Source organism: Aptenodytes patagonicus, chromosome 4 (genome assembly GCF_965638725.1).
Source record: "Aptenodytes patagonicus chromosome 4, bAptPat1.pri.cur, whole genome shotgun sequence".
In the NCBI taxonomy this organism is placed as follows: Eukaryota; Metazoa; Chordata; class Aves; order Sphenisciformes; family Spheniscidae; genus Aptenodytes; species Aptenodytes patagonicus.
The window spans coordinates 57,449,827-57,473,929 of record NC_134952.1 but is presented as its reverse complement, the minus strand read 5'-3'; the positions used below and the strand labels follow the sequence as shown (position 1 = coordinate 57,473,929).

Below are 24,103 nucleotides of genomic sequence, written 5' to 3'. Positions count from 1 at the left end.
GATACCAGAAATAAAGTAAACACATAACAACATTTGTGAGTGGCTAAAGAGCTGACTTGTTCAGTTATCACCTAACAGGAATGAGTCCTCATACATTCATATCATGGTGATTAGCATTCTACAGCTGGATCTTTTCCATTACTCACTAGCAAATCAATTGTCTTCACATCTGCTTGTAGCTCATATTTCCCCAAAGGATCTCAGTGATCATATGGTTTTTCCATTTTCCAATGTACTGATCGACCTTTTCCCTCAAGGCCTTGCACAATTCACTTTAGTCAATCACTTCTTATTGATTGTTAGCGCTTGCTCATTCCCCATCTATCTTTGCATTATTGGATATAGTTTGCTTTGGTTTCTTTTTTATATGCCCTGTCATCCACTCGCTGCTCTTTCCACCCTTGTTGCTTTAGATTTCTCATTTAGCTTTACACTTCTGATCTGTTCAACTTTCATTCCAGTTCAAGTCTAAATTCCATCTTCTCTCAGCCTATCCTTTCTTTTGTACAATATCTGTATACTCAAAACAAACTTCAGCTTTCAGCATGCCAGTCTCCACTTAAGACCTTACATAAAGTGCTGTTCTTTTGTGAATTTCTAGGGTTCTAGCAAAAATCCTTTCTTGGTTTATAATTTCTCCTGACACTTCTGTTTCGTGTCATACATACAGTTTAGCACTGTATACACTTCCTTCTTATTAGGAATAAGCAAAGAGAAGAGAGAGTCCCTGGAAACATTTTTTCACAATTCATCCAAAGTCAAACCCTGTCTGAAGATTACCTGAAGATTCACTTACTTTCTGCAGGGGACAAACACTGGCTCATTTGCAGCTGCCATCTTACCTTTCTTGGCTTCATAAAGACTGACATGCTGAATCTTGGAAGCTGTAATCATTTCACTTCTTGGGCTACTTTTCCCTCCAAAGTTCTGCAGTGGTATCAGATAACTGCTCCCTGTTGCACCACCACTGAAGAAATGTTGACCACGTATTTCGTTACACTTGTTCGGGAGTCAGTCTTAACCTCATATACAGGATACAATTGTTGGGAAATCCCTCTTTTCTAGTTGGCCCTTTCACTCTTCACAGCAATTAGAAATCTCTTTGGTCCTCTTAGCAATAACTAGACATCACTAACCAGCAGAGGCTACACACAGTCAGTGCGATCAAGATGACTGCCAAAAGCTGACCGAGAACTGTGGTCCAGGCAACTTCAGAAAAGCTTTCAAGTGAAATTTTTGCTTTTAATGCAAGACTTTCTTAGCTCAAAAATTGTCAATTCACTTTACTACAACATCAACCATTCAGCTGATGGGAAACTTGGACTTAAAAGTGCTCTTCAAGTCCCCATATAAAAGCAGAAAAGGATTCATATAAAAAGAGTCAGGGTTTAAAGCGGGAGTAGCTTGGAGGAACATTTCCCCAGTCCTTTCTTTTCTTGGGATTCTCTGTTTTCTCTGACCATTCCCTCTTCTACTGTCTCATTTTTTGGACATCATGATCATGATGAGGAGAAACAGTGATGCCAGCTTATTGAGCACCTGGATGATGAGCCAGTAATGACAAAAAGCCTTCTTTACACCAACAAACTTCTTCAATGCACTGACCCATGGCACATTCAACACAGGACCAAAAGAGACATCCTTAGAAACCTTGACAATAGGTCTGTAGGGATAAAACAGTGCGGCTTTACAGCAGCTTTCTGCTTGAGATCACACCAGTACACCCGAGATGCCAAGGGAGTCACATACAGTCCCTATCAGAAAGGAGGGGGATCTAATAGGAGAAGATTTAGTAGAGAGAAACGGTTGGCGCTAAATACTCCCTTCCACACAATACACATTTCAAAGGGGCATATTTCCAACTAGCTCTGGTCTGGACCTGTAGAATGCACACCTTTTAGTGTCTGAAGTGCACCCAGTGAGCTCCCTGAGTGCACTTTCCTTTTTGATTTTATCTGAAAGGAATCCAATCCACATGCTCCAAGATTGTTCTGCATTGTGAACCAAAGCATGGTAAGCAGGAATGACTGGAGTATTTAAAAGCACACAGGTTGATGCTCGTGTCTTGAAATTAACTGAAGAAGCTAAAATTCTAAACTCCATACATCACTGACATGTATATTGAATTCGTGCCAGTAAGGAAGAGCCAGTGAGCTTGCAGCATCCTTCTGCCCTTACACCTTGCCAGCAAAACAGACCCACAGAGCCAGTAACCTCAGAGTCCAGCAGCACAGAACTGCTATGCCAGGAATTCCGAATAACTTACTTGTCCTTTTTCATCAGTCAGCATGCTGGTGCTGTTAAGCCAATCACTTCACAACAGTGTCAACCCAGAAATAAAGTTGTTTAATGAAGAACTGGGTATAGGAAACATGTTATGTAGCTCTTTACTAAAAGCAAGTGGAGATTTTGCCGGTCTGTTTTCCCTACTAAGACTCTCTATGGGCTTTCACAAATATAAATAAACCAGAATGACAAATGTCAGCAGGCGCTAACGTCATGATGCAGGGCTTCTCCCAACCACTGGCTGCCAATGGATGATGCTGCAAATGTAATGCGAGTAGGACTGATCTATCTGAAATTTCAAATCAGCTCTCGCTTTACTACAAGCAAAACTCATGCTGGGAACAGAAAAGGAAAGCTCTTCATGTCTTCCTTTTTCTCTAATCTGAAATTAAAGGAAAAAGGAAACATCCTTGTTGAATCTCCTCCCCTCTTCACACTCCTCACAAGAATGTGTGGGTATGGATGTGTGGGTGGATGTTTGAGAAGAAGGCATGTTCCTCTACACAACTATATGCTATGGTAAAATTAGTTTATTGCCTTTCATGTCTGACAAGACGTAAGAAAAGAAATTAAACAAATTTAATTTTATGAAGAGCATTGGCTTTATTCAAGTAAATGCAAGGAGAATTCAACTCACCGTCTGCAAGAACAGCTTCATAGATGTAAGACAAAGAGTCTCCAGGATTTTCATTCTGTGGCTTACCTAGGAAAGAAGAATAATTCCTTAATGGTATCTACTTGGAAATATCTTTAACTGGTCATCAACTCTGATGACAGTGATCATTACGATCCTACTTGATTGTTTCATGGAAGGTTTAGTTTGCTCTAAGAAAGATGTTAGCATCAGAAATCAAGCTGGGAAAAACAAAAAGAAAAAATTGGCAAAATAAAACAGTGTTAAGAAAACAAATGGACAAGCAACCTAAAACCTCAGAAATAAGGAAATACCATGACACCAACTTCCACTTTCTTTTTTTAGATTAAATTCTGTATGTTATTTTAGATGTAAGAGAAAACTGTTTTAAAGCTACAGTTTTGCAGATAGAAAAAAAAAATAATAAAAAAACCCCACAAGGGCTAGTGGAGAGGAACAAGCCTAGAGAGATCTTTAGATGGAATTGTATATATCCCTTTTCAGTAAACATGCCTGTGACTGATCTTTTCAATTTACTATAGCAGGTAAGAAATGTGGGCTTGAGAAAGAAAAGAACTTTCCCTGAAAGTCAATATAGCAAACAATGGGAGAGGAGTTGGGAAAAAGAAAGGAGAATAGAATCATGTGCAGGAAAGTGAGAAATGGAAAATGGATGCAGGCATTGGGGTTTAGAAGACAAGACAACTGTGCAGGGCTGTGTTTGATAATACAATAAATCTGGCTACAGAGTTCCCAGTACTGGGTCAAAAAAGCAATGGCCACATTATGTAAAGTACTGGTCAAATACTAAAAAACTCTCTGTCAGTTCCAATTTGTTGAAATGATTTTGATGGCTTAATAACTACCAGGAGACGTTCTGCCATATTATGCAGTATCTGTCTATGCCACTCTTTCTTTATGCTGGATCAAGTTATCACCTGTTTTTCCACATCTGAGGTAACATTAACATAAGAGATATAAGGCCTGCTTGAGCTCCATATTGTGAGATCCAGCTAACTCAACAAACATGCTGTTGTACAGCATCTGTGGGATCCTGATCAGGATCCTATGTATATTGTTTGCTGGGTGCTCCAGAAGTGAATAACTGATATTAGTACAAGGGACCAAGACTGAAAAGTAAGAGTCACTGGGTAAAGAAGCCAAGGCTAGGATGAGAAAAGGAGCCTGGGAAAGCAATTGCTTTACAGTGACTTTATTAAGGTTGCATAAAACCAAACACTCAAAAGCAGTCTCTCTCCTTTGTAGTATTTTGTTGAATATTTCTTTTAAATTGATCTGTACTGTGGACAGTGCACAAATTCGACCTACTCTGGCATTGACTTGTGGTTTTGTACTTAAAGAAGGTGTTGTTTACCGTATTCTGATTCAGTTATTCTTGTAATAACAAGAGTCCAGTGAATGAGGAGAGGATTCTGGTGAGAGAAAGGACAGTGATATTAGCTGACTGCTGCTCTAGAGAATTTAGGTAATTTCGGGTTCCCATCCTGAAGTTTTGAGGCAAAAAGCTAGAAGGGTTTTAAAACATGCTTTTCAGAGGTGCTCATTAGTTTTGTATTGCACTTTCCGTGAAAGACCTTACAGCTGACCTGCAGACATCTGAGCAGTCACAAACAGATCTGAAATTAAAGGGAGTTTGAATATGGATGTAAAAAATACTGTATACTGGTAAGTGTTATGAAAAGTAATGTCTTAAAGTGGTATCCGAAGTGGAAGAAATGCTTCACCCTAATCTTGCTAAATACTAGTACGTAAAATGATGATAAAATAAAATAATGTTTGGACAGCACTCAATAGAGAAAGGAGTTCTACAGAAAAGCACATTAGGAAATTAATAATTCTGTTTTCTCAACAGGATTTGAATGGCATTCAATACATAAATAATGCAACCGCAAACTCAAACACAAAACAAAGTATCAAATAACTGCTAATTAACCGAGCACTATTTATCCTGTGTACTAATGAGGGCAGGTTCTTGGCAGGGGGGGATGGGAAGAATGCACTTACATAATTAAAGGCAATCAATGCTATGAACAAGGGTCCTAACTAAAGCTTAACAGGCTACTTTGTACCTGTAACTTTTTGACTTTTTAACACCTAACTTTGTAATTGTAATAACATTTTCTGGACTAAGTTCTGTCCTCATAGCCATTTAAATAAGCACAGAGAACCTACCAAGAGCAAAACCTGATTCTACACAAAGTTGTTCTTTTGCTATCCTAATATTGATTATTTTTTTTTCAGCATGAACTTAAATCGGTGCTACACTTCATTTTTTTTCAGGGATAGGTGTTACAATTTTTTTAATCTGGAAAATAACATGACTCTTATTTTATCCTGTTTCCAAGAAGCTGACACTAACTTAATGGAAATACATCATAGTGAAATTACAAATAGCAATTTTGTTACAACACTTGTGTGCCAAAAAATATACAAAGAATGCACTTCCAGAGGACTTCTCTAGACACCTTCCAATAATAACTTTTCAGTAATCATGATTGGTAACCACAGCGCAAAACCCGACGAGAGTCAATAATACATTATATGAAGGACATGTAAGACTACAGATTGACGCAGCCATTTTACAGCTCTAGCTGCAAAATACCTGCTGGAAGTCTTAAACTTAAATTATTTGTAAGCTTTAGAAATAGTCTCACAACTGCAACTAAATATTGACTGATGACTGCTGTGCCATAAACAAGACATAAATTTGGATGATGTCCACTTGCAACCTTGAAAGAGCAGACTAATGATGATAAATCCATTAATTCACTTTAAAATAAAAAAATTATAGCCTAAATAAACAGTAAAATCACAGTACATTAAATTAAATTAGTACATGCTGTTGCAGTAATGCTTATGTTCTAGTCATTTGACTTTTATTTTTAATAAAACTTTTTATGAGCTTGTCCTAAATGCTGTTAAAAAACATTCACTTTAAGATGTCAGTGCATTCACTTTTCCAGGTGTAAGCAGTTTTCATCCAATTAGTGTCAAAAATAAGAGGAAAAAACCACATACATGATGCATACTTCAGAATCCAAGGGTACAGGTCACCATGACTAGCTAGACAGATCGAAACATGAGCTGCAAGGAACCTGATTACATAACGAATAAAGTCTTCTCTGGATTTTGCAGAAATAAGAGAAGAAAGAACAAAGAACTCAAACAGTTTAAGCAGCAGGGGATGGCAGTCTCAACATCCTATCTATGGTTGCCACCTCCAGGCTGCCGCTTCAGTTTCTCTTCTGGTTTGAAAATAGCCAGGATCACGTGCCAAATGAAACAAGTTAGTGACACTAACCACAGTTTTTTGTTGACAGTCATCCCCGTTACAAATCCCCATCACTGCACTGGCATCCCAGCAATCATTCTGTGTGGAGATGGAGAAACACAACCATCTCAGGAAGATTTCTTAATCTGGTAATCTTAGCAGCAGTCCCTGCAGAGCAGTTGAAAGACTCATTGGCAGGGCAAAATGGAAATGAGGACTATACCGTAGCACACTTCAGCTAACAAAAATGCCCCTTCCGCTCTTCTGCTTACGATCAATTCAAAGATTATTTTCATTTTAATAAAAAAGTTTAATTGGCATTTGAGGTGCTCCTCAATAAGCAGATGACCTCACTGCCTTAAAGCACCAACCAGTAGTATGCACTGTCTGAATGTAAATACATTGGGGAAGGAGGAAAGGGAGGCACAACCTGTGGTCTCACCTACTGCAACCTCCCCTGGCAGCGAACAAGGCCAGAATCACCTACCTGCTTCCCTCTATTTACTCAATCTTGCGTGTCCATGTGAGAAATCTTTACAACCAAGGCTTTAGTTCACACACACACACAAAACCACCCTGTATTGTTTCCTCTTCAACTTTGGTTCTTGTTAGCACTTTAGCTTCATTTCTTCGTAGACTCTAAGCCAGTGAGAAAATCAAGATGAAACACTTGCCCATTGAAGACAATGGTAAAGTTCCCACTTAAATTAAGGGGTTTAGCTCATCAGCACAAGTCTCGCTGACAGCCTAATAAAATCCATCATCATTGGTTACTCATATTTGAGTACCACCGTGAAGAGGATTTTACAGGAGAACAAGCAAAGCAGTGGACTCAAAATGTGAACTATTACTTCAGTATTCAAAGTTATACCCAAATTCCTAGTACAATTCCAATAAAATCTATGGCAGTGGCACAGATTTTTTACCATAAAAGCTTACGGTAAAAATAGAGTGATTTATTTCTCTTTTCTGTGACCTGCACAATGGAAATTATCCCCATATTTGAAGTGGGCTGAAGATTTGCATATGTTAAGCCCTATTTTAAGCTCCCAGCCTGTTTGTCCTACATTTATACTTATTAAAAACAAACACCCAATGCTAGTATCTCCTTACTCCAGATCTATACTTACTAGTAGTCGCAAAAGTAGTTTTCTTAATATTACTACTCTTGGTGACTAAAATTGTGTGCAGGTACACTGAATACTTTTTAGGCAACAATCAGAAATTAATGGCATATCGCTGTCTCAGGTAAAAGTTACATATTCATTGTGAGAATCTTTCCTGGGCTGTCAAAGACTGTGGATACAGTTTTCTAGTTGGGTTATGTTACTTTATGTACCTCTCCTCACTTTTCGATACAATAGCAGATAATGAATAGATACATGTAGGTTTGTTGAGCAGTTCTCAATGATCAAATTTTATAGAAGTAGATTCTCTTCATATTTTGGTAAAAAAAGAGGATACCACTGCTTAGAACAAAGGCTGGAAGTGGAAGTGACAAGAGTTGTTTCGCTGAGCTGTAAACAATGAAACCTAATAAAACACCAAGCAGACTAACGGATACTTACAACTTCTGAGCTGTACTGAGAAGTCCCACCAAAAAGTCTCATAAAAGTGTCAGCATACTTTAGAAACAGTGTCACAGAAAATTATTTGTATTAGATAAGACCTGTTCTCTTTTTGCATCATCAATGCTGAGGCACAAATAACTACAGGAGGAATTCAGGACATTTAAAGATCTAAGTAATTACCTCCAGCTGCAAATACCTATATATCTATACAAATCCCCTGCTTAAACATATGGCTAAGGCTGAATTTGAAGTGGAAGTGTTTCAGGACTAAACAAAAAACCCAGCTATGTCTAGGCTAAAAACCCCCAGGGTACTGAATTAATACATTGAAAGTACGTCAATTAAATATAAAAAGGGGTATACAGTTCAGCAGACCAAGGAGAAGTGGTAGAAAGAAAAAGGGAAAGGAAAAGACAGATGCAAACAAAATGTGTCTCCTGATTGTACTTTCAGCAATAGCCTGGGAGGAATACAGAGAAATTGTCCGAGCAGCCGGGGATCAGGTTAGGAAAGCTAAACCCCTGATAGAATTAAATCTGGCCAGGGACATCAAGGACAACAAGAAAAGATTCTATAGGTACGTCGGGGATAAAAGGAAGACAAGGGAAGATCTGGGCCCTCTCTGGAACGAAACGGGAGACCTGGTTACCCGGGATACGGAGAAGGCAGAGGTACTCAATGACTTTTTTGCCTTGGTCTTCACTGGCAAGTGCTCGAGCCTCACCACCCAAGCCGCAGAAGGCAAAAGTGGGGACTAGGAGAATGAAGAGCCGCCCACTGTGGGAGAAGATCAGGTTCGAGACCATCTAAGGCACCTGAAGGTGCACAAGTCCATGGGACCCCATGAGATCCATCCACGGGTCCTGAAGGAACTGGTGGATGAGGTTGCTAAGCCACTATCCATCGTATTTGAGAAGTCATGGCAGTCCGGTGAAGTTCCCACTGCCTGGAAAAGGGGAAACATAACCCCCATTTCTAAAAAGGGAAAAAAAGGAAGACCCGGGGAACTACAGGCCAGTCAGTCTCACCTCTCTGCCTGGGAAGATCATGGAACAGATCCTCCTGGAAGCTATGCTAAGGCACATGGAGGACAGGGAGGTGATTCGAGACAGCCAGCATGGCTTCACCAAGGGCAAGTCCTGCCTGACTAACCTAGTGGCCTTCTATGATGGAGTGACTACATCAGCGGACACAGGAAGGGCTACAGATGTCATCTATCTGGACCTCTGTAAGGCCTTTGATGCAGTCCCCCACAACATCCTTCTCTCTAAACTGGAGAGGTATGGATTTGATGGATGGACTGTCCGGTAAAGGGTGAGGAATTGGTTAGATGGTCGCATCCAGAGGGTATTGGTCAACGGCTCAATGTCCAGATGGAGATCGGTGATGAGTGGCGTCCCGCAGGGGTCCGTATTGGGACTGGTACTGTTTAATATCTTCATCAATGACATAGTGGGATCAAGTGCACCCTCAGCAAGTTTGCAGATGACACCAAGCTGAGTGGTGTGGTCGACACGCCAGAGGGACGGGATGCCATCCAGAGGGACCTGGACAAGCTGGAGAAGTGGGCCTGGGTGAACCTCATGAGGTTTAACAAGGCCAAGTGCAGGGGTCCTGCACCTGGGTCGGGGCAACCCCCGGCATCAATACAGGCTGGGGGATGAAGGGGTTGAGAGCAGCCCTGCCAAGAAGGACTTGGGGGTACTGCTGGATGAAAAGCTGGACATGAGCCAGCAATGTGCGCTCGCAGCCCAAAAGGCCAATCATATCCTGGGCTGCATCAAAAGAAGCGTGGCCAGCAGGGCAAGGGAGGTGATTCTGCCCCTCTACTCCGCTCTGGTGAGACCCCACCTGGAGTACTGCGTCCAGCTCTGGAGCCCTCAGCACAGGAAAGACACGGACCTGTTGGAGCGGGTCCAGAGGAGGGCCACGAAAATGATCAGGGGGATGGAACACCTCTCCTATGAAGAAAGGCTGAGAGAGTTGGGGTTGTTCAGCCTAGAGAAGAGAAGGCTTCGGGAGACCTTATTGCAGTCTTTCAGTACTTAAAGGGGGCCTATAAGAAAGATGGGGACAAACTTTTTAGCAGGGCCTGTTGCGACAGGACAAGGGGGAATGGCTTTAAACTAAAGGGGGGTAGATGTAGACTAGATATAAGGAAGAAATTTTTCACGCTGAGGGTGGTGAAACACTGGCACAGGTTGCCCAGAGAGGTGGTGGATGCCCCATCCCTGGAAACATTCAAGGTCAGGTTGGACGGGGCTCTGAGCAACATGATTTAGTTGAAGATGTCCCTGCCCACGGCAGGGGGGTTGGACTAGATGACCTTTAGAGGTCCCTTCCAACCCAAACTATTCTATGATTCCAGGATTCTATGAATATTAGGGAAAGCTGTTAAAGAAAAGTCAGAATTCTAGAGTCACACTGGGCCAGCTTAGATGTTAACATACAATAATAAAATTTCTGAGTGTTCTACTCTTTCCCAGAGATTTATCTTTTTTATGACAACAGGCCCTTACGCAAAATTCAAAACCAACTCTAAATCTGAATGTAGCAGTTTCAAACAGTGAAGTATTTTGTGAACAAGTCCTGCTAAAGGAAACTTTTGACAATAAAAAAAAATTTGCCTTCCTCTTCATGCATAAGGTGAATATAACAAAACCTGTCACCATCCAGGAAACATATGTTAGAAGGGCCAGTTTCCATGCCTCAGTTCTCCCTTTACTCCTCCAAGAACATGTTCAAACAGGAATGACAAACCCTTCAGATTTTGTGTTTGAATCACATTACAGGGCAAACAAGCTCTCTGCTGGGTACAAAACCCCCTGCATCTTCCATTTTATTTAATTTTACTGAACATTTTAATTAGTACTGCTTTTTGCCTAGAATTTTTGGCATATATACTACTTTAGAGGTTGAGGGAAGTTTTAACAGATAAAGAGCCCTACCAGCTCCAACAAGATGAAACTGGCACCATCTGGTAGGCGAAAGGTTTTGGCAAAATAATTGGGGACGGGGCATATAAAATTAGATTTATTTTGCACTCTTTCCATCTCAGACTGTAGAGACAGTGCAAAGATAATAGCATCTAGGGGAGAAGAGACAGCGGAGAACTTACCTTGCCTAGGAACTTTGCAGAGTATGGAGAAAGCTGTAGTGGAAGGGTGGTGATTACTAGCACCTAAACTATGCCATAATTATCCTCTTCAAGACTGTGAGGTAACAACCTGATTTAGCATCCGTCTTCAGTTGTTCTAACTACCCACAAGCCACTCCTGAGCCCTGGCATCAATTAGACCTAGGATCTCAATGGCCGCTGTCCTAAGGGATTAACAGAATTTAGTTGCAGTGGTGCAAAACAGCATGGTGCCATGTAATCATTGTAATTAAGACACATCACTAAATTTTTAGACTTTGGTAGAGTGACAGCTCTTATTAATACTGAGAAGACAAGAAGGTACAAATGCATGGAGGAACAAGTTAACAGCAATGAACAGTTTAGGAAAAAAAAGGAACGGAAAAGCATGAAGAACATGCACAAAAGTGTTTTCACCACTATCTCCAAAAGCAGAAATATAAGGGACAAGGGATAAGCACTGAAAACGATTAAAAGCGACAGAAGATAATGATCCATATGAAGAGAGATGGGAAATCTTGGGAGTGCATAGTCCTGAAGAAAGGCATAAAAAAATTGCTCCAAAGGAAAAACAATCCAAGTATATTTAATAACCCCTTAGCAAGCCATTTTAAATACAAGGGAAAAATCTTTTTCCCAGATGCGTAATCTGTCAAAATCCCTGCCACAGATATCACAAAGGCTAAGAGCTTAATAGGATTCTACAAGAGTATCATAAATACAGACACTGCAAACAGTCACCATTATCTTTAAGCAAAGGTAAATACTGATAATACATGCACATCTACATTCCTCAGAGCTTAAATCAACACCCACGTGACAGCAAATCTCGTACGTGGAATACTTTCGCTGTGCAACAGAGAGCAGTGCAGAGGTCTTCTACCAAGCACTGATCTAAGCTGGCCTGCCTGATGGCCAGGGCACACCAGGACAGAAAAAAGAGGGCCCGATCAGTTCTCAGCTATGTGTAGGGGGGAGGGCTTACACCCTGAAGCACCAGGCAGCAACACTACTCCCAGTCCTGGATCTAGTTCAGTCAGTTGAACTTGTCTGATCGCAGCCACAGTCTATGCATCCCTGGTAAAGATGTACACACTGAGACTGAGGCCTTCAACAACCATTCATTAATTCAGCTTTGTACTTGTCTCTGAAGTTGCTGATATTGACCACTGCCAAAGAAAAGATCATTTGAGCTCCTATTAGTCACCTGATATTACAATGTAAATAAAATCCCAAGGGCAGATGCAATAAATATTTTTGTGAATGCACAGACCTAAGCAAAGAACCATCATCTGTCTTCTAGGGAACTGTTTGTCTTTGTAGAAAAGTTTGCAATTTCTTGTGTGTGAGTCAACTGTCTCTGGGCCCAGTTCCTTCCTATATATACACAAACACATAGTATAGACCCACTGTTTTCATTCCACTAAAGAGCTGCCAAGGAACTTCAATCTGAAGCTACATATCAGACAGTCACAAATTGCAAACATTACCTCCTGAAACCAAACCAGGCAACTGTAATTAGCTCCAAAATTTAAAGTCTGAGACACGCTTAGAAAAAGATATACTGAGGAAAAGGTTAATAAATACTGAACAGCAAGAAATGTTAGAACAGGAGATGGTTGGGAAGGAGGAATCTAAAACTTAGTTTTGAAAGCACTGATCTGATATAGCCAGACTGTGTGTAGATACATTCTGGGCAGGTCTGAAAGCCTTCTGGATGCTTAAGCTTATCTGCTCAAGCACAAGGCAGCAGGGACATCCAGCTAGGTCACTCTGACTCAGCTGGGGTCTCTCTACCCCTGTGTTCAAAAGAATATGCTTGCTTGTTCATCTGCATCCAAAACCTGGTTAATTTCTGAGTAAAACTCCTGAACTGCAGGATGTCCTTCTCAAGCACAAGCTCCTGTAAAGTGGCACCTTGCAGGTAACAAAGACAGAAGCACAATGTTCTGCTTAGCAGACAAAATAATGACAAAATAGCAAGAGTTGAGAGGAGGTAAAAGACCTAGAGACTACAAAGAAGCAACAGTAAATATGCTCTCAAAGGAAAACACACAGCCATCTACCTGAAACCTGTGCACAACTTACATTGCCTTTCCAAAGGGGTCCAGGCATCTGCCTTTCTAAAGCTATTTCTTGGTTTCATCTGTGCAGCCTGGCAAAGTTAAACTTTGGGTTAAACTAAGCCACGTGCACAGACTTTGCCATTTCAGTACCTCTCACCCTTAGGAGAGGGGTTTTTCTTACATTCCAGAAGTGCTAATTTTTACATTAATGCTTCTTTGTAGTTTCCATGGACGTGCAAACACATACAAACTGGACAGTTTTAGTCCTTCCAGTACAGACTTATTACTTGGGTTGGTAAAAGGGGAAGGGAACGTCTACTCTTATGGCTTTTGTGTGTCACAAAGGAAATGATGCCATCGCAAAACTGGGTCTTACTTAGTAATTATTTCTCACTCTGTCAGATTTATCTAATGAGATATATACACTGTCACATTAAGACATTTTGAAAGAGATGAAACACAAACCCATAGTTTTGTACAGTTTCTGAGACTTGTAAACTCAGGAAACAGAGAAACAAGTGTATGCCAGCTCTTCAATCTTACCATGAAGTAGTGATGGTAGGTTCACAGGTGCCAGTGGCAGCTTTTAGACTTTTCAAAGCTGCTTCCCTGTGAAAATGAAGCCGGACTAAGAGTACAACAGTTTCATCACACTTCAATGACAAATGCATCATCAAACTAAAACTGTTGGACCAAGCTGAAGAGAGATAATTTCTCCAGAAAATCTGAATTATCACTTTTTTCTCTTCCAAATGATATTAATACAGCTAAGAAAACTCTTTTAATAATCATACAAAGTTTTCATTTGTAGATTACCTGGTTGAATAATTCCAGTAACAACAGAGATATATTCCTCAGGTTCCTGATCAGTGGAAATCTCTTTGCTGCCTCCATCTAAGGTCAGTATCTCATAAAGAATCTCTGAATTCTCCACCCCACAAAGTAGAATCACCACATTATCTGGAGGTTTTAGAACTTGCTCCAGAAAATAACTTCTCTTTCGATTCAGGCAGTGAAGAAGTCCACACGATAGTATCAGGAGTTTACATTTATAACAGGGTAAAGATAATAGCTCCTGGTGCTTGAAAGACGAAGTCTCTAGATTGTAGAGTAAGATTCCTCCTTCGTTCACTATGTGTCCAAAAAGACATTTTAAATACAGAGCCCACTCTTCTGCTTCTTGTTCATATATCACGAGAATATCCTTCGTATTTTCTAGAGAGAAAAAAACATTAAAAAAAGTAATTTCAAATGCATTTTGAATCCATTATAAATATCAGAAGACAGATCATTAGTTTCCCCCCCTCTTAAAAACTTGAGGTGCTGAAGAAACAGGACAGCTCATCACCTTGAAATGACAACCATCTGCTTATTTCTAGACTAAGGCAGAAAGATCGTCCACAGAAATGCTGGTAAAATAGCTCAGAATATTTTATGTTTAGAATAGCATCAACTAGTATTTCAGAATAATACTGAAATTGCAGTGTAGAAAGCAGAGCACATTCACACATTCTGCTCACTCCTAGATTCTTGACAAATAGGTGATACTATTAAAAATGCAACAGTTAGCTTTTAATGGCAGTAGTAAACAATATATATTTGAACACTGGACATGATCTGACTTCATTAGAAACAGGATTGGTATGTTTAGGATATTTTGGCAGCATGGTATTCGGATAGTCGTTAGTAATCTTTCTTTACTGTCCTTATTCTAACAAAATTACTTACGAACCTGACAGAAATAAATCTAGAACTACATTTTTTTAGTTCTGATTTCCCTTTAAGATGTAAAACATGATGCTAGTAAGAAGACTAATACTCTTCCATGGTGTTACTAGGGTGACAGTATGAAACAGAGGCAACAGGCACAAGCTGAAACACAGGAGGCTCCCTCTGAGCATCAGGAAACACTTTTTTTTACTGTGAGCACTGGCACAGGCTGTCCAGGGAGGTTGTGGAATCTCCCTCCTTGGAGCTACTCAGAAGGTGCCTGGACATGGTCCTGGCTCTAGGTGGACCTGCTTGAGCAGGGCGGTTGTACAAGATGGCCTTCAGATGCCCCTTCCAACCTCAACCATTTTGTGATTCTGTGAAACCATAAAAAACTGTGATTTGCTAACCAATACAATATACATTAAAATGCCAGGGTAGCTTAATACCCCTGGAGTAGTTCACAATCACAGCCCTGTGGAGCAACAATAAGAGACTCGGGAGTAGATACAGCTGCTGCACTTTACCTCCATTGAACTTCACTGTGTCTCCCAGGTTCCTGATGGGTCAGGCAACCTGACTGGCACTTGTCTGCAGTGCACCAGAGCTTCTTTGCAGGTGAGTATCTAAGCTTCTTCTTTGTGAATGGAATATCCCTTTGGTCAGTTGGGGTCAGCTGTCCCAGCCGTGTCCCCTCCCAGCTTCTTGTGCACCCCCAGCCTACTCGCTGGCGGGGTGGTGTGAGAAGCAGAAAAGGCCTTGACTCTGTGTCAGCACTGCTCAGCAGTAACGAAAACATCCCTGTGTTATCAACACTGTTTCCAGCACAAATCAAAAACACGGCCCCATACTAGCTACTATGAAGAAAATTAACTCTACCCCAGCCAAAACCAGCACATTCTCCACCCCTTATTCCATACCATTTACATCATGCTCAGCATATAAAGCTGGGGGAAGAAGGAAGGGGGGGACGTTTGGAGTGATGGCGTTTGTCTTCCCAAGGAACCGTTACGCATCATGGAGCCCTGCGTTCCTGGAGATGGCTGAACACCCGCCTGCCGATGGGAAGTAGGGAATGAATTCCTTGTTTTGCTTTGCTTGCGTGTGCAGCTTTTGCTTTACCTGTTAAACTGTCTTTATCTCAACCCACAAGTTTTCTCACTTTTACCTTTCCGATTCTCTCCCCCATCCCACCGGGGGGGGAGTGAGCGAGCAGCTGTGTGGTGCCTAGTTGCCGGCTGGGGTTAAACCACGACAGAATATCAAGAGATATGGAAATGGTAGGCACACACAGAGTTAAAATGTTTCTTGGGCACACAGTGGATCCGGATAGTGGGATGCACTGTTGGAAGCATAGTACAGATGTAGCTAAGGAGAATAAAAAGCTTGTCAAGGGTCCCACGTAAGTCCTTGTACAAAGGAAGAAGCTGAACCTAGATCTCCAGTCCAGGATTACTGCTTTAATTATTGGACTTCCCTTCTTTTTAGAAGAAACTATTTCTAAATTTTGTTCATTCATTCTTTACTCAGGAGTTATTTCAAACAAATTTTACCCAGCTGAAGGTTGACTGAAACTTGTAGAATAGGGACACTATAGCTTAGTCTCTTTAGTTCATTATATATCTATAAACTGCTTGGAGGACAGCTGCCATCTTTTAAACATTTGTGAATACTCATCCTTTCAAAAACTTTTCTGTCATAGGAAATCATATAGGGCCATGCTCAATATGGTAGTGGGTGATGATATTTCAAGATGACTGACCCTGACCAATACTTTAGAGCAGGGTAATATTTGTCAAAATGTATTTGGAAAGGTGACCGCTACATTTTCCATGACAAAAGCATTCTGAAAAATGCCTGTTTCTGCTGAAATGCTGAAGTTTAACTGTAAAAATAAATAGTAGTGTATTTCTCATTTAACTCAGAGCAAAGTTATGTGTTTTATGACACTAGGGTAAGAAACCTACTTGCTGCAGTGTTATTTGTTTTCAGAATCTCATCTGATTTTCCATAACTCATGCAAAAAAAAAAAAAAAGTAGAAACAAAAAGCTATAAAGCTTGCTGCACAGTTTCAAAAGAAGAAATTATATTAACAGAGCTGTAAGGCCAGAAGCTCTTTCAGTCTGACCCAAGTACCTTCTATTTTCAGTCCCTATTTACTAAAAGCACTGTAGTGGTCCTTTAAAAATGCAGATTTAAAGAGGATGCTTAATCCATGAAGATTTAAGAATTCATTCTCTACACTTTGTTTGAATTTTCTTAGTTTCAACTTCCAGCCACAGAATATAATTTTATCTATTTCTGCAAGCTTAAAGAAGTATCTGCTCTCCGAAATCTGTCCCCCAAGGTCTTCAAGACTCTCATGAAGTGACTCTTAGCCTTGCCTTCATTACAGTTTGTAAACTGGGATTATTACTCTTCCCACTACAGGAGAGGCTTTGTAGAACTCCTACCATTCTTTCTGCACTTTTGTGAACTCTCCTGTCTTTTCAAAATACTTTTTGAGGAACCCAAAATTATATACAGGGTAGGAGTTCCTTGATACAGTGTACGGGAAGAATAAAATAATCTCACTTGAGATTACCTCGGATATGCATGGAAAGTTCACATTCAATCTTTAAGTTAAAAGGTCTCATTTTAAGTTCATGCTCAGCTGCATTTCCATTATGATGGACCTGGGTAAGGACATAGCTAAGTGGAATTGCAGGGAGAGATAAAAAAGCATGTTTAAATTGAATGGTAAAAACATTTTTTTATAGCTTCACAGAATCTTGGTGTGCAGAAGAAGGATCCGCTGGTGTCTTCCACAGCACCCACTTGGCCAAGAGCCTAAGTTACCTCTCCATGTAGAAGGAGAACACTGGTGAGGAATGGTGCACAACTGCGCCTCATCCCTGTGCAGACTGGAAGCACCCAAAAGGCATTCCCATATCCCAGAGGAGGAAAGAACTGCTGGACCCAACCATTCAGGCACAGTTGAAGAGCTCCCTGTGCGCTGGGAATGGAGGAGGAAGTCCTTCGGTAGAAATAGTCTTAAAGAGCTAATGATAATAATCATAATAAAAACATACATAAGGTATGAAGTTCACCCCTGTGCAAATGGACAGTACAAGGCTTGAGTGCTCAAGAAATTCTAAAGATAAAAGTGAGGAATTTGCACTGAAATGATAAAAGAAGATGAATTAATTCTATTTTCATATGGTATATCTGCACCTAAGTCCGCAGCTTTGATCTCAGCTAAGCGTGAATGAGAAAGAGGTTTTAGATGTTTATTGAAGGCTCGACTGCATTTCTTTTTAACTATATTGATTTTTATATATAAGAAAGCAAGCTTTATTTGTATAAGAAAAGGGAGTGAAATATATCTAACACCACATGATGGAAGAAAGGCTCTGCAACATACATCTCATTAAAAACTTTCATTTAATATGGCTGCCATATTCAATTTATCTTTTCTATCTATATACAGAGGGAAGAGTCACACTTTTGAGGAGAGACTCATACAAGTGAGATATTTGTGCTGCAGTTTGGTGCAATGTTTATTGGTTTGAAGAAAGCAGCTAGTGCTATCAAGTTACCTGTGGGAAACCAAATGTGGGTTTGTTTTGAATTACATGCTTGTTTGTTTTTTTTTCTGCCATTGATCTGCCTTCTATATTGAGAGTTAACTTTGATATTAAGCAGGAATGCAAGACCTGCACCTTACTTCCCCAAAATTGTATTAAAAGGTGAAATATCACTATTTTGAAATGCTTGCATGACTTTAAATGTAGAGTCAAAGTTTACCCCTGGAATAGTTATGAAGTCCCCTATCTAAAATCTACTCCATGTGCCTTTAGCTTTTTCCTGTTACACAATGTTTTTGCCTTCAGAAATTTTACTAAGATGTAGATGCTTGAATGCAGCTTACTTGGAAATTAAAGCTCACCCAAAACTCTGCCTTCAAAACAGTATCATTTTAACCTGAAACAACAAAAGCTGAAGTCTAGCTTTAATGCAACACTACCCAATACTGAATACACAGTAACAATGCTTAACTTTTCAACTAGATTTTTCCCCCCTTCATTATTTTCATCTCTCACTGAATATTTCTTTGAAGTTACTGCACTTGGAATATAATGTAAGTTGAGATGAATTTTGTTCCCTTGAAAGTTAATGTAATAGAAACTATCACATCCTGACAAAATTAAGTCATGCTTCAAGTACTCCTACTTGGAAACTGACTCAAAGGTAGAAATAAAATGTATTATTAGTTCAGCAATGAGAAACAGTAAGAGAATTTATGCAGTCATCCATAACCTGAAATGGTTCTTCTGACAAGCAAAACTATTCTCTAGTTACCAGTGTGTGGTTGCCCAAAAAAGTACATCTCGTTAAACATGCCATTTGAAGCCTTCTTTGAAAAGACCTGCTGAATCTTATGAGAACCAAATGAGACGAGAACATCTTTGCAGACTAGTGTGACCAAGCAGGAATCAAGAACTTGCATACATAAGGCAAAAGAACATTTTTTTTTTTTACAGCAACAATTAAAAGTATGGAGAGAAAAAAAAGCAAGTATATTAGAAAGTGAAAGGAAATCTTAAGAACTCTGTAATACACTAAACACATCAGGAAGACAAAGGACACAAATCAAAGATTTGGGGCTGGTGGCTACTCTTAAACAGGTACCTCAGTTTATGAATCTTGCAATCTTGTAAAAGATAGTTTCTGTGTGTTTAGAAGTGAGCAAGGAATAGTTGGTAACACTCATCTTTGATAATAACACTCCTAGATTCAGAAAAGCAAGTCCTCTGCACAGATACCAACTTATTCCCTGCCTTTTAGAGGCTTGATGTTTGTAGATGATGTGCTTTACTTCTAGATATCTGCATTTTACTACAGTTGTTTCCAGCAAATCAGCATTAACATACTTTGTTTGACTTAAATAAGGCTGCTTTCAATTAGGCTAGGGTTTAAAAATTGGCTCTACAGTCCCACTGCCTTAAGATGCTTTGGTAAAAAAAAGTGACACTTGAACACCAACGTTTACCCAAGTTTTAACTAAAAGATGGATCAACATATTTCTTGGGGTCATCCGCAGCCTTCTCCAGTTAGGGTACTGGAACACAACAATGTCATTCCCTTTCTTCACCCAGCTGCCCAGGAATTCCTGTAACCACACAACAAGCTTGCCACAGTCAGCCCTAATGAAAAAGTAATCCAAGTCTGTTTACAATCCTTGCCTCAATCGCATTAGTTTTTGATATCTGTGTGAAGAAAACTTCCTTTCAAATTGTTTCAAACACTATGTTGAGAAAGGAGAGGATCAACTGCTAAAGAAAGAAAAAAAATTAATCCCTTTTATTTCTTCCTGTCACAGATGTCCTCACTTGGGGAAGGGGAGGTTTTCTGGGGTTTTTTTGTTTGGGTTTTTTTTTTTTTTTCCAAATGGCAGTCTTAAAAGGAAAGACATTAGAGAAAGAAGTGTATGCACTCTGTCAGTATGTAATGAGATACTGTCCATCAGCAAAAATTTGTTAAAATAAGTACAGTTGCTGAATATCTCAAAGGAGAAGTGGAAAAGTACAGTATGGAAGTTCTTGCTCACTTTCTCATAATATATTGATGAAAAATTGGGGCAACATAAGCAATAAGGAATGACATCTATTGCATCTTTAATTCTTTTGTGAATAGCAGACTACACTCTCCAGGATTACCATGAGTATCTTCCCATGCTAAAAACTTACACAAAAAGAAGTAGCAGTTTTTTCCAGGCACGGAGAGCCAGGGTAGGGAAATTCAAGACTTTAGAAGTCAACCACACTCATCTGATTAGACTTTTATGTATCTTAAGATTCCAGTTTCACTGTCCAAATCAAATGTCACCCAAGGTGAATGCATAACATTCTCCTATGAGTTCCCATTCCACAGGAACATGCCTTCTTCATCTAGAGAGTCTTAAGTCCATGGTTTTTAAAATCGCTAGGATTTGAAAAACGTCTGTTTTCCCTCTGAGGCATCTCCTCTGCTTTCCCTTTCCCCCACATTCATTTCACCCTATAGGATAAAGTCAAGGGTCATGACACAGTGACAGAAAACGGAGCATGAGAAACGTAGGGAAGCGTAAGAGACCCAGACTCCCATCTTTGCTCAGAGATTTGCAAAACCTTTCTTCTAATCTCAAGAAGATTCATTTCCACTTGGGCTGTATGTAGGATGAGAATGGCAAGCATACATACCAGTTCAAATGAGACTCCAGAAACAAAAGACATGTAGTCTCTTGGCCCCTTTGCAATCTTTTCACAAAGTTTAAGCCATTCATCTCTTCATATTGCTTACCCTGATCACTTAAAATGATATAATATGGAACTACGGAAAAATTTTCACTAGCACTTCAAACAACCCCTGCAATTTAACATTTAGAAACAGAATGAGAACATTTAATTCAGCACTAATTAGCGGCCTTAGCATAATGAACTGCCCCTCACCCATCCAGAAGGCATTGATTTTCCCAGTCAGCGCACCTGACACACATCCAGTAAATGTATCTCAAAATGCATCTCTAGCTCTTGGTTGCTGGAATTCTGCAAGGCAAATCCCCTGAAGCAAGCCAAAATGGATTCATCGTGGGAAGGACAGCAGAAAGCACTTTAGAACTACTTGCAGATAATGGAAAATGTTTTCAAGTAAGTTATGTTGCTTCTCAGAGACATTCCACTAATGGAAATGAAAATTATAAAAGCCTGCTTGTAAACTTTAGAGTGAGATCACGAAGTAGCTAAATTGCCGCAGCGCTGTGGCACACCTGTTTCAATTAAAGCAATTATCCTAAAGCATGGGACATTCTTGCCATCACTGTATCAGCCAGCAGAGCGGCTGCACTCCTATTCTCAAATGCCTATTTAACTAGCACATAATAAGAACATTTTCATCATTTATGTACCTTCTGTCGCTAATTGCTAAGTTGTGTGTGAAAAAAACTACTTGCTCTATCTGTATAAAATCAAGCCTCATGTCTTCATCATTATTCTTACTAAGCTTAGTGAGGTCTGGAGCAGGCAAAATTAGGTTCTACATAGAGGAACAATTTTCCTACAAATGGGATGAGATTAGACTTGATCTTGTGGGCTTTCTCTGTAAAGAAATTCCATTGACCTTCCCTACAGTGACAATGGGAACACAGAGACAAGTAAGTTCCTGGGGTACCTTCCCACAGCATGGACCTGACCCAGGTAGACTAGAAAGATACCCGACTATCAAACCTGACAAAGCTAAAATTATGCCCAAAAAGCTCTTTCTCCTGAAGAGTGATATGGCCTTATTCCCTGGTTTAGGCCTCTCTCTCTGATCTGTCCTGTGAATATATACGCAAATGTAATCATTATCACAATATCTTTGCCTGTGGAGGCCTTGTCCATCCACAGCTGAATACCTACTGATGGACAGGTGCTCTCATTTCTAGTGAACAAGACTAAACACTAACATGGGATATAGAGGTCAGAACTCAGTTCTCTATTTCAAGGTACGCTTTGTCCTTTATCACCATCACAATGAGGCAAAATTTTGTGTCATTACAGTCACTTCCTTGAGAGCAAATTGCACCTTTGGTAGATTTTAGCAGAATACAAACAGGTAATTCAGAAATGCTTTAGACACAAACAAATCATGAAGAGAAAAACATACCATAATGACAGTATAAAGAGCTGAAGTAATACACTACTTTCTTTACGATTGCTGTGGAACAAGTCTTCAAGGTCACATGAGAACCTGAACAAGCTGTATCAAGTTTGTATTAACTGATGCTATTGCTACTAGAAACAACCACCACCTGAAGCTTTCCCTTAGACTGTCACTATAACTATAGTTCTATAAACATGAAACATTTTTAAAAACTTCAATTTTGAAATTTCACTGTTAGGGTAGACCAAAGTGTCCTTTTATTTATTTATTTAATTTTTATTGCCAGTGTTTCTCTTATCAGGATCTCTCTAGATGTGCCCATCCTGACTTATGTCAGGGATTTTTGGATTTATGATCACATTTAAACTCTGCTCGTTTAAAGTCAACTTCTTTGCTTTTTCTTTTGCCTTCTGTTGCTTTTTTCTCTGCCACCTTTGATTCCATTGTTACTTCAGTTTCTCGCAAATTCTTATCTCTAGTTCCTTCGAAATAAGAAACAGAAAATGGAAAACGTTCTGCAGATATTAATTAGTGCTAGGGGAAACAGTCTCATGAAATCCAGTACATTTACCTCTATCACAAGAGAACATACGTCAGAAAACAGTGCATATACAATAAAACAGAAAGCACTCATCTTGCAAGAAATAACATTTTGGGCAAGTTGCTGTGGTTCCAACTGCTGTGATCTGGGGAGGTCACACAGTAGCACTGCTGTATCAAACATAAGTAAGATGTCTTACACATTAATTAGTGTAATTTGTACACCAGGGACTTGGCAGACACTGATCATCAGTCACCATTATATGACAATGTTTTTCAATAAATATCACCACTTATTGCAATTTCTGCTCAGAGATTTCTGTGTTCCCTGCATTTGTAATGTGGTCAAATACACTGAATTAACCATAGATGACATCCCAACAGTTCCTAAGTTACAGATTATCATTGACACAAGAAATCTGTCTGATAGAACTCTCTTAAAGCAGTCACAGAATCACAGAATGGTTTGAGTTGGAAGGGACCTTTAAAGATCATCTAGCCCAAACCCCTGCCATGGGCAGGGGCAGCTCTCACTAGATCAGGTTGCCCAAAGCCCCCGTCCAACCTGACTTGGAACACTTCCAACGATGGGGCATCCACAACTTATCTGGGCAACCTGTTCCAGTGTCTCACCCGCACTTCTCTAGGCTTCTAAAACTATTATGTTTCCTTTGCCACAAGTCAGCAGAGTATCCAGGGAGGGCTTCTGACACCACATAAATCACATGGATTGAGCTTCTCCTGCTTTTGCAGACTGGTTTTAAATCCATTTTTTATGCATCTCATTTACTTGAGCGTTCATCCAGAAATTAAAGGAAGTGTGAGAAGCAGTTTCTCTTTGATGTATAACATGTCTAAGCTATGAGGCTGTAGAAGAAATTGTCCTCTGGTTTCAGCTCATTTCTTTTGTCCCTTTCTGACAAATACATGACAGTCACCAAAAAACCCCCAAACAATAACAACAACCTCAAGACAAATCTCTAATCAGTGTTGGACAAACACTTTATATTTTTGTGTTGACCTTTTTAACAGCATTCATGCTAATGATGCACACAGAAGGAAGCAAATGAAGTAGAAAATCATTACATAAACATGTGTAGCTTCATAAAATGAGCAATGACACAGCTAACAGTGAGTTAGAAACCAAGCTAAATAAAACATTCAGCAACAACCTCAGTAGAGAGCTGACTTCTCTATATTAAACC

The 24,103-nt window shown here is 39.9% G+C and overlaps 1 protein-coding gene across 2 annotated transcripts in view; it reads right to left on the bottom strand.

The window, feature by feature from the left end:
* BANK1 (B cell scaffold protein with ankyrin repeats 1) overlaps positions 1-24,103 on the bottom strand; it is a 159,668-nt gene that overhangs the window by 123,121 nt on the left and 12,444 nt on the right. For both annotated transcript variants that reach the window (XM_076336811.1, XM_076336813.1), the window contains exons 2-3: positions 13,802-14,200; positions 2,924-2,989 (exon numbers count right to left, since the gene is read on the bottom strand). In XM_076336811.1, the coding sequence (XP_076192926.1) occupies positions 2,924-2,989; positions 13,802-14,200 (465 nt within the window). The remainder of the gene's footprint in view (positions 1-2,923; positions 2,990-13,801; positions 14,201-24,103) is intronic.